The sequence below is a fragment of the Salminus brasiliensis genome, chromosome 9, assembly GCF_030463535.1.
Source record: "Salminus brasiliensis chromosome 9, fSalBra1.hap2, whole genome shotgun sequence".
Taxonomy (NCBI): domain Eukaryota; kingdom Metazoa; phylum Chordata; class Actinopteri; order Characiformes; family Bryconidae; genus Salminus; species Salminus brasiliensis.
Window position 1 is genome coordinate 8,519,654 of NC_132886.1, and position 10,748 is coordinate 8,530,401.

The 10,748-nt window shown below is 42.1% G+C and overlaps 1 protein-coding gene across 1 annotated transcript; it reads right to left on the bottom strand.

Moving 5' to 3' along the window:
• Positions 1-1,311: 1,311 nt before the first annotated feature.
• On the bottom strand, positions 1,312-10,495 carry efcab14 (EF-hand calcium binding domain 14). Its single transcript, XM_072687292.1, has 8 exons — positions 9,730-10,495; positions 8,209-8,354; positions 7,782-7,927; positions 5,413-5,511; positions 5,164-5,274; positions 4,157-4,223; positions 3,914-4,036; positions 1,312-3,513 (listed from the first exon to the last, which is right to left on the bottom strand). The coding sequence occupies exons 1-8, from the start codon at positions 9,903-9,905 to the stop codon at positions 3,338-3,340; spliced, it is 1,044 nt and encodes a 347-aa protein (XP_072543393.1). The 5' UTR covers positions 9,906-10,495; the 3' UTR covers positions 1,312-3,337.
• Positions 10,496-10,748: the final 253 nt, after the last annotated feature.

A 10,748-nucleotide genomic window follows, 5' to 3' on the forward strand; every position in this document is an offset into this window, starting at 1 on the left:
ATGGACCAATGGGAATGGTCCAAATGACAGAGAATTTCATAATATTTTCTGTTTTCTTCCAAGGAAAGGTGAAGATGTTTTTTGGAGATACAAGGTTTTGTTTATGATGATATACAAGGAAATCATTCTTTAAAAAAAACTTCGTTCCATATAACACCAAAGAAGCTCTGTGGCACATGTGACTCAGTACAGCTAAAGTCCCGCTCTTCACATACTCACTCCAGTCTAGATCCATCCAAGCTCACCTTGGCCAGTGATGCTTTACCATCTCTGTACTGGCCTGTTCAGTTTGCCCCCGACGGACTCAGAGCGCACGACCGGGCAAGACCAGCCTGAAGAGCACCCTCTAGCTTTGTAATTAAGGAGCCACGCTGATGCCAGAATGATATTATATTCATCTGAAAAAGCTTCAAAACATATCGACACGGGTAGAAATCTGACCACTGTTTCAAATTCTATATCCGAGTGAATAAGGGAGAACCTTCTAGAACGGCGTGAATGGGGGAAAGGTTCTAGATCAGGGTGAAGGAGGGAGAATGTTTTAGAACAGTGTGAAGGAGGGAGAATATTTTAGAACAGTGAATGGGGGAAACGTTCTAGATCAGGGTGAAGGAGGGAGAATGTTTTAGAACAGTGTGAATAAGGGTAGGTTCTAGATCAGGGTGAGGGAGGGAGAATATTTTAGAACAGTGTGAATGGGGGAAAGGTTCTAGATCAGGGTGAAGGAGGGAGAATGTTTTAGAACAGTGTGAATAGGGGTAGGTTCTAGATCAGTGTGAAGGAGGGAGAATATTTTAGAACAGTGTGAATGGGGAAAAGGTTCTAGATCAGAAGGGAGAACATTTTAGAACAGTGAATGGGGGAAAGGTTCTAGATCAGGGTGAAGGAGGGAGAATATTTTAGAACAGTGTGAATAGGGGTAGGTTCTAGATCAGTGTGAAGGAGGGAGAATATTTTAGAACAGTGTGAATAGGGGTAGGTTCTAGATCAGTGTGAAGGAGGGAGAATATTTTAGAACAGTGTGACAGTGTGACAATAAGAAGCGAGTGTGTGTGTGTGTGTGTAGATCCACTGGCGCTTGTGGATTGTAAATAACAGTGTGATATTGGTGTAGTCGTCCCAGTCTCTGGTTCTTATCAGCACCACTGTAAAGAAACATGAGTCAGTAAGTAAAGAACTCAAGGACAAACAAAAAAGTTGGGCTAATAATAGTAAACAAATAACGAGCAGCAGTGCTGGTCCCTTATCACTTGCTGAAACACGTTTAAACACAAACCTGCAAACTCAACACAACGAGACAATGGAAACCAGTGGGGATAAATTAGGCCTTTATACATTATGTCAAAAGCAAAATGCAAAGCAAACCTGAATTCAGTATAATGTACAATGCTGAGTATTTTACATGATCCAGTTATCCAACCCAACCCTCCGGAGGAACAATCTTTATTAATACATAAAGCAGTTAAAATTAGCCTGAGCACCAGCCTGCAGACATGACGTCTTGCTCTTGCCACTAACAGTGACAGCAAACACATTCAGCCAGATCTGCATCACCAAGTTTAAGTGATGCCAGTTAAAGCTAGAATTGAAGACCCTGCTTGCCCTCGGATGTACTGTAGTCCCAGGAAGGTATGGCAGGACTGGAGGAAAACAGAAGGGAGAACATCGGAGAGAAACAAGGAAGCAGTTTTTAGCAGAACAAAAGCAGTGCTGCTGCCACTGGGCTGCCACTCAGGCTAATACCAGTTTCATATATTTACAATCACTGAACATCAGACAGTTTAACGTGACTGGACAGTCTGTGAAACATTAGCATACAAAACAAACTACAGTCAAAGCAAGTCAGTGTATTTTCACTACCTGTCAGGACTCGGAAAATGGGGTAAATGGTCAAGCTGTGTAGAATTATCCTTCTGGTCCTTGATGCACTATTGGGGTAAACAGAGAGTAGGCCAAAACACCAGTTCCAATTAAGCCTCAGGTGACAATTTCTCAATTAAATGGACTAAATATTTAACCCATAAGAGCCCAGACGCAGGTCTCAATCAGTTAAACTAATTTAGCAGCTCATTAGTGTTTCTTCTTATAGTGATAGAGGTCACATCACGACTTCTGCAAATAATTTAAGGTTAAAATCCAGACGTGACATAAGTCACAACAACAATTTCATGACTTGTATTTCATCCTTTTCTTCTGGAAATAAGATCAGAACTGATTATATGTAATTTATGACATTTTATTAAATAGTTTCAATCATTAAATGACATTTAGATATGCTGTTAAAATGGCCTGGTTTTGTCTCAGGCACCAAGCAAACACACCAACATTTATAAAATTGAGGTTTGTCACACTTTGACAAACTGTCCTGTGACGCATCCAGGATGTTGTGTGTAGGCCACGTCTAAGGTGAAGGGCAAAGTGCAGTAAGCAATTTTACACATCTTTTATGCCTCTATGGTCTCTTATGGGTTAACCATGCTGTTTCTCCAATGAAATTCCTAGTTAGTCTCGGCTTACTTCTGATCTTGGTCTGGGAAAGTGGTCCATTGAGTATTATTATGTAGACGCTACATCTGCGGAATGAGTGATTTAATTGTACATAAAATAATTGAGAAATCTTATTGTCTTTATAGCCCTTCATATTGTAAATTCAGATTATAATTAGAAGGGAATATATTTATATATCAATAGAATAAGATATAAATAAGGGAGATTTAAAAAGACAAAAAGAAAAACCCTACTACTCGAGAACATTTCAGCGTGATCATAGAAAAACATGACTACAAACATTCAGAGAATCACAAATGGGGAAAAAGTGACATTTTGTGAGAAGAAATCTAACATCATATCTTAATTTAAAGTTAGGCCTGAAAGTAGCCAGCAGGAAACTGCAATCTATAAGTATTCACTTCTGATGAACTATTAATTTCGGTCACATTCACATGTATTAAAACAAACCCATGAACCTTCAGCTTCTGCTTGGAGGTCAACTACAGCACTTGTAAACGCTTACATCAAACCTGTGGCCGCCGAAAGAAGTCAAAGTAAACAGCTCAACTGGTGACATGTACCCTGTGCTCGTGGCATGCAAAGAAGATTCGTCCGCTGTCCGCCAGTTTACCACTCAAATACTGATTTAAACGAATTCGAAAGTGCAGCAGTACTTGCGAGACACCGCCTAGCAGTATCCACTGAGGCAGCGTGTCGTCCAGCTGTTCATTCAGGGCTCAGAAGTGTTCTTGTTTCACGTTATTGTTCTTCATGACCGTTCCACGATCAGGAACCCAGCCCCAAACCGTTCGTATTGATCCGCAGACGAGAAAAACAAAGGCTGAGCTCACAGAGCAATCGCAGCCCGGAGCTCCGCCAAGGTATACCTGTGGTCTCGATCTACATCATAAGGCTCAAGTAGGTGGGCGTCTGGGGTGGATGACCCAAAGATATTCCTCAAGTCTTCATACGACACGCCTTTCGAGGTATAGTCCAGATGAGCTTGCAGGAACTTCTCTAAATCTAAGAGGAAAAAAAAAAAAAAAAAATCACTCAATAATTAATAAACAAACAACAGATACACTATTTTAATACCCTTGTTTTAGAAGGAAAAAAATGAATGAGCAGATGTCCCAATACTTTTGTCCATCTCTCTTGCTATGTATATATGGTTTGTTGTCCCTTGCAACTACATGCAGAACACCCCACCAGGAAGCAGAGCTCTGCTGTAATATTAGACATCACACCTAATGCTACATTCCCACCAATCATATTACTGGAAGGCTAATTTAATGCTCAGAAACTTGCAAAAACAAAGGGTGATCAATCGTGCAACCGTGCTTTATCCCAAGTGTTCAAAAAGAGAAGGATTTTAAGACTACAGTGTTTTTTACATACTTAATAACACACTACAAAGAATTACCTTCGACAGATTTGACTCCTGGAAGTGTTAGATGCTGTGTAGGAAAATTCTCTCTCTTGGAGCGGTTCTTAGTCAGAAACCGCGGATGCCGAGTGGGGTTCGAACCTGATGGCTGTGTGGAACCTTTGAGAATGTGACAAAAGGACACGAATGAGATTTCATACACTTCATATACACACACACACACACACACACACAGCAAAAAGTCTGCAATAGACATATAAATGTTGAAAAGTGAATTACCATTGTTTTCAGTCACCTCACCAAGGCTTCTGCTGCTGTCATCATGGTTCACCGTCAGCGGAGGGTCCTAAATAAGATAAGATAATCCTTTATTAGTCCCACAGTGGGATTCCCAGTGTCACAGCAGCAGCAAAGGGATAGCAGGACACTCTTATATCAGATTATATCCGATCATGTTACACATACCCTCCCCTTCACATTTACACTGATCACCCAACCCCTATTTCGCAAGCTCTTCACAGGGGTCATCAGGCAGGCACCTCCCTTTGTCAGGCTGAATTAAGCTTATGGCACCTCCGGAAGGTGTGCATCAACAGTGAAGTCTGGCGTCAGAGACCCACTCCCCTGCAAGCTCACTTCACAGGATTTCATAAGATTCATTTATTTATTTATAAGAATTTATTTTAATTTATTCAAATTAATTAATTTATTTTCACCCACTTCTTACACTACAGTTAGTGTGGCGCAACAGATAACACCACTATCGGCCAGTAAGCTACCACGCCATGTGGGAGACTGGGGTTCGATTCCCGGTCTGGGTGACTGTGCTGTGCTACACCAATAAGAGTCCTTGGGCAAGACTCCTAACACTACATTGGCCCTCCTCTGTAATATGAGCAACCTTGTAAGCTGCTCTGGATAAGAGTGTCTGATAATGCCATAAATGTAAATGTAATGTACTACTCTGGAAACACTGACAGGAAACATGCGTGTGTGTACTATTGTCTCTGTCCCGCAAAAATCTTTTACCTTGACTGCTATTGAAAGTTAGAAGGCTTTTTGTTTTTTTGGTCCAGGGTTTGTGTGTGATGTCAGCTATATACGTATACGTACATAAGCATTCTGCAGCCGTCAAAAAATCTCCACCTGCTGATCTTTCTATGATAAATGAACCACAAGAAATGGTCCGACAGTACCTCAAATAACATTTAATTACATTAACTTGCATTAAAAGTAGAGGACATTTTACACTTCTCTATTTTGAAGGTTTTGCTAAGGGCATTTACCACATGACCCCCTTGTTGGTTCTCTCCTTTCTTCTGGTCCTCTATAAAGGTCTGAATCATCTTGACATCATGTTGAACACTAGTAAGTGTGCTTCCAATGGTGGCAACACTCTGTAGGCACAAACAAACAAGACGACGCTGTTTTTTTATCAGGAGCACGAATAAAAACATGATTAATAACTGTGATTCCTGACCATGCAAAACATATATCATTACTCTCTGTTGACAAAGCTCTTTAAACAGGCTTACCTTCTGGAGCTCTTCCACTGTTGTTGGCAGAGTAATCAAATCTGAGGCTGATTTAATGTTTGCCTTCAGGTGGTTAACAGCAGAGTCCAGTGTACTTATCTACACACACAGGGGGAAAAAAGCCCAGCGTGAAGCAGCCGTCAGGCAATCAACTGATTTCACAGCAAGTAAACAACTTAGCACCTAAAGTGAGGGGAGGCACACCGACACACACCGACCGACACACACACACACACACACACACACACACACACACACACACACACACACGCACCACAGTTATTCTGTCCTCAATAGGGACAATGTTAGCCAAGCTAGACAGATCAACAGCTGTAGAAATGACAGATTTAATGAGCGTCACCAGTTCAGCGCACAGCATGCGTGGACAACAGGACGGTCCTTTATCATTACTGCAATAATTGTAGTCACCATTAGGGATATGGTGATGTCAGACTTGTTGTGATCTGCAGTTTTTTTAAATAAACATAAACATCTGGACATCTGATCTTCCTTTGAACAATACTGAGATAAAATCATTTATTAAATGATAATTAATAATAATTGTATTTAATAGTAATGCAGTTTTCCAATGAGGAAAAGGTTTGAACACCCCCCTGCATGCACTACTACTTAAAATGCCATCAGCTGCAGATGATTAGAACATGGTTGGTGTAGTGGTTGGTGTGGCGCAACAGATAACGCCACTACCTGCCACTGAGCTACCATACCATGTGGGAGACTGGGGTTCGATTCCCGGTCTCTGTGACTGTGCTGCACTACACCAATAAGAGTCCCTGGGCAAGACTCCTAACACTACACTGACCCACCTCTGTATTATGAGCAACCTTGTAAGTCGCTCTGGAAAAGAGCGTCTGCTAAATGCCATAAATGTAAATGTAAATAGTTGGAGTAGCCAAAAAGACATTTCTAAAACATCTATATGTTTAAATACACTATATTCAATACACCCCTTCTAATGAATGTAATCAGCATAAAGCCCCTCAGCAGTGGAAGAACCATGGAACTTCTCTGAAATGACGGATGGTGCTCTATCCAATAGTTTTGAGGTGAGCTGGGGAGTTGGGGATGAGCTGAGGAGCTGGGAAGCTTGAGAGAAGCTGGGGAGTTGAGGATGAGCTGGGGCTGAGCTGGGGAGGTAATCATCCAACATCCTCACTAATGCTTTTGTCCCTGAATGCAATCAAATCCTAATAACAATGCTCCAAAAATCTAGCAGCAAGTCTTTCCTGGACAATAGAGACAGTTACTCCAACAAAAGCAGGATAAACTTTCAAAAGGAACAATGAATAAAAAGGTGTCCCATTACTTCTGTCCGTATAGTGCGTGTTAAATAAGACAAAGGTTACCATTAAAACCTAACCCAGGTAGGTTTAGTCCAATTTCTACATTTTGTAAAAGTTATATGCTTCAGTATATACCACGTACATGACAAATATCATATATCTGCAGCCCACAATTCTCATACTGTTGCATCTCTAATTGCAATATGCTTTACGGAGAGTAGCGTAAAGAACGCTTAACAGCAGCATCTCTTATCATAATTAGTTCTGTTGAACTGGTTTTAGTGCAGAGCACAATCTGAACGGGTGAAATGCTGCTGCACTCCAGGGGCTTGTTTCTGTTCCAACTTAGTGAACTAACAAAAATAAAAATTACACACAAGCCTGCACTTAATGAACTCACATAATAAAGACAAATAAAGACCATTATACTAGTGTACAAAATATAGTGCCCAACATTACACAGCTTTAGACTAAATACAGATAGCAAATTATAATGCTTGTAATAATAATAATAATATATATTTTTTATAATAATACCATAACTAATAATATACATAAATAATAGGAGGCCATCAGTCAGATGTCCGAGTATAGCTGTTTTAACAAAAGTATGTTACGGATGCAATCAATCACATAAACTAGAGACAATGGAACGACCTCCAGTATTGTGCAAAGGTCTTAGCCACCTAGGAACATAATTTCAAACCATTTGTAATAACAGAACGTTTGCTTGTAAAAATGATGCATGTAAACATAAATACAGCTCCAGGTTTCTCCTGGACGCCCCCCAGTCCAGCCAGCACAGCGTGGAGGATGTGTTCAGCAGCAGCACCTCACCTGATTTACCATCATTAAGCCCTGATTTACCACCAAACCAGGAGCTGATCTGAGGAGAACTTTAAATAATACTAGACTCCATGAGGAGAACTTTGGAGATGTTTTGATGATGAACACAGTGATGGAGAACCTCCACCACTTCTGTAGTTTATTCTAATAATAGTGCTTTACTGAGATAATAAACACTTGCTGTCCAGGAAGTTCCCAAGTGCCAGTGGAACGTCTTACCTTTCTGTTGATTTCTGTTAGATTGGACCAAAGCTTATTCAGGCCCTTGTCTCCACTCTCAATGTCCTCCAACAATCGCTGCTTGGCCTTCAGCTCCTCACTCAGCTTTGGTATTTCATGGGAAGAAGCCTTCTGACTTGATTCCACTGTTAATACAAACATACAAGTCCATTAAATGGTCACACAACCCCATTCATCATGAGAGTGGACTCCAGTCAGGCTATTTACACAAGGTAAAGGTACTGCTGTAAAATGTCTGGAAGAGCACCTAGCAGCTCTGCCCATGTTGCAAAGTTTAACAACTAAATTGCAGATAATCTAGTCATAAAAACACCACGGTCTCATGGTGACGTTGGCAAACTACAGGGAGCAGACTGTAAAATTTTGACAGAAAAGACTGTGTGCAGAGCAGTAAGTGTGAACCTACTGGTGCGAAGCTTCTCCTTGAGGGAATCCAAATCTTCTTTAAGTGCTATCTGCATCCAGATCAGTCCAGCGCAGGCCATCACACAAGCAGCCAAAATGATAAACACACACAGCGGGTAGCAGATGGTGCAGCACTGGGTGTAACTTCTGCAGGAAAGATATGAAGACCCAACATTCCTATTTAGTTAAAAACTCAGTGTAGAGTAACCTGCAAGTTTCTCTATAATAACCATTTCACACCAAACCCTCTGTTTACATCTCAGAGACTGAATCTCGCTATTACAAAATAAATCAACCATAAAAAATGATGTTGTACTAGGAGGGTTTTCAGTTGTACTGGGAGGAGCCTCCGCTGAACTGGGAGGAGCTTCAGTTGAACTGGGAGGGGGTAAAACACTTCAGACATCTGGTTTCATCCACCACCACCATCACTTCTTGTTGTTTGTACTGGAAGGAATTTATGTTGTAGTGGGAGGAGTTTCAGTTGCACTGGGAGGAGCTTCAGTTGAACTGGGAGGGGTTTAAACACTTCAGACATCTGGTTTCATCCACCACGACCACCACCACCACCTCTTGTTGTTGGTTGTACTGGGAGGTGTTTCAGTTGTACTGGGAGGAGTTTCAGTTGCACTGGGAGGAGTTTCAGTTGTACTGGGAGGTGTTTAAACACTTCAGACATCTGGTTTCATCCACCACCACCATCACCACCACCACCTCTTGTTGTTGGTTGTACTGGGAGGTGTTTCAGTTGCACTGGGAGGAGTTTAAACACTTCAGACATCTGGTTTCATCCACCACCATCACTATCACCACCTCTTGTTGTTGGTTGTACTGGGAGGTGTTTCAGTTGCACTGGGAGGAGTTTAAACACTTCAGACATCTGGTTTCATCCACCACCACCATCACCTCATTGTTGGTTGTACTGGGAGGAGTTGTACTGGGAGGACAGACGGATGCGTTCACACTGCTATACCTCAAACGTGTCTCAGACCTCCTCCTGAAGTGGTCTAAGTGACTGGATTTGTAGCTTGTAGCTTATCCGTTCACGCCTGCATTTTTCTGTGTCTCATACTCAAGACGCATGAAGTGACCAGGTGTGGTGGTGGGTGGTGGTGGACGAAACCAGATGTCTGCTACATGAAAATGATATTACACTGAAAGGTAGTGAATACATGCGAGACAATGTGTTTTGATGGTACTGAGGTTTGGATGTCGAAGGCAAAAGAGTCCCGAAAACCCCCCTTTTCTCAGGAAAGAGCCTCACTGGTGGTTTTGCACAGTCCACCACTGTAAACAAAGAGGTGTCTCTGATGAGCACAATGCACAGGCTCACATCAGCTTGTTTACATTTCAGGATAAGCTGGATAAGGATATTTCTAATAACCAATATATATAATCTATAATCTATACACTTTAAATATGTGAGGATATCTGGATCTACACCCCAGCCTTCAGGGTATCAATGTTAACTACCTAAAATCAACAGAGCTGGTCGTGTGAGACACCAGGAAGGGCTACTCACTTTCTAAAAGCCCCAACACCGCCCAGGCTGGTAAACTCCTCGTCCTCGGAGCTGGACTCGGACTCAGACCCGGGCGGCTCGGTTCGCAGTAGCCGGTGTCCGGAGCCCTTCTTCGGCTTCTTCCTCTTGCTGTCGCCGAGTCCGATCAGGGCGTTCAGCTCCTTGCGCTTCTTCATCTTCTTCTGGGGGGTCAGAGCCCCGGTCGACCCCGTATTCAGGCCGACCAGATCCAAGGTTTTATCCAGTTTGGGTTAATGAGCAGCGGGTGGTCGGTGTCAGAGACGGGGCGTTTGACCGGACAGGGCTAGTGCTAGCCAGCTAGCTATAGCTAAATCCGCGAGATCAGCGCCCCCTCGCCTCCTTTAGCTCGGGTAGTTATGTTAATATTCATCAAACTGCACGAAATATGAAGCACTATGTATTTACAGTACATAAAATAGCCGTTTAAGTTAGCTATCGGTCTGCCAGCAAACGCTGCCAAGCTCCAACGGCGACAATATAGCTAGTGCTAGCTAGCTAACTATGCTATCTAGTAGCTAGCTAGCTATACATGGCCGGCTGGCTATCTGCATATTCATATTTTGTCGATTTAAAAAAAAATGATTGTCACAGATTGTTTATTCCACGTCTTTCCCAAAGTGCTCAAACGCCCGATTAACCCCCTTCTGCACCCTAAACGACCCTCATTATCAACGACAAATAAAATACGTCTAGGCTGAGTTTATCGAATCGGCTCCCGCTAAACCGCTTCCTTCTGTGGGGTGTTTCGTTTCTGCCGCAGAAGCTGCGCAGAATGTAAACACGCGTCGCATTTTCGCCGATCTACAAATCATACGTGCTCGCAATTGAAGGGGTAAATGATATACAAATCGCAGAATCTGCACCGTTTTCACGAATTTCTAAATAAAGTCCAAATAAAAGTCCATAAAAGTACAGCCACAGCTGCTCAGCCACTGTTTCTTCTTCTTCTTTTCAAAATTAACTTGTTAAATCAAGTTAAATCGAGTTCCTAATTATTG

What these genes read in the sequence shown, in the direction of transcription:
- efcab14 (XM_072687292.1), bottom strand. Translation starts at nt 9,905, where the DNA reads ATGAAGAAGCGCAAGGAGCTGAACGCCCTGATCGGACTCGGCGACAGC. An exon ending in TAACAGAAATCAACAGAAAG is followed by an intron (nt 5,512 to 7,781) that starts GTAAGACGTTCC and finishes CTGTGTGTGTAG; the next exon opens with ATAAGTACACTGGACTCTGC. An exon ending in AGGAGTCAAATCTGTCGAAG is followed by an intron (nt 3,514 to 3,913) that starts GTAATTCTTTGT and finishes TTTTCCTCTTAG; the next exon opens with ATTTAGAGAAGTTCCTGCAA.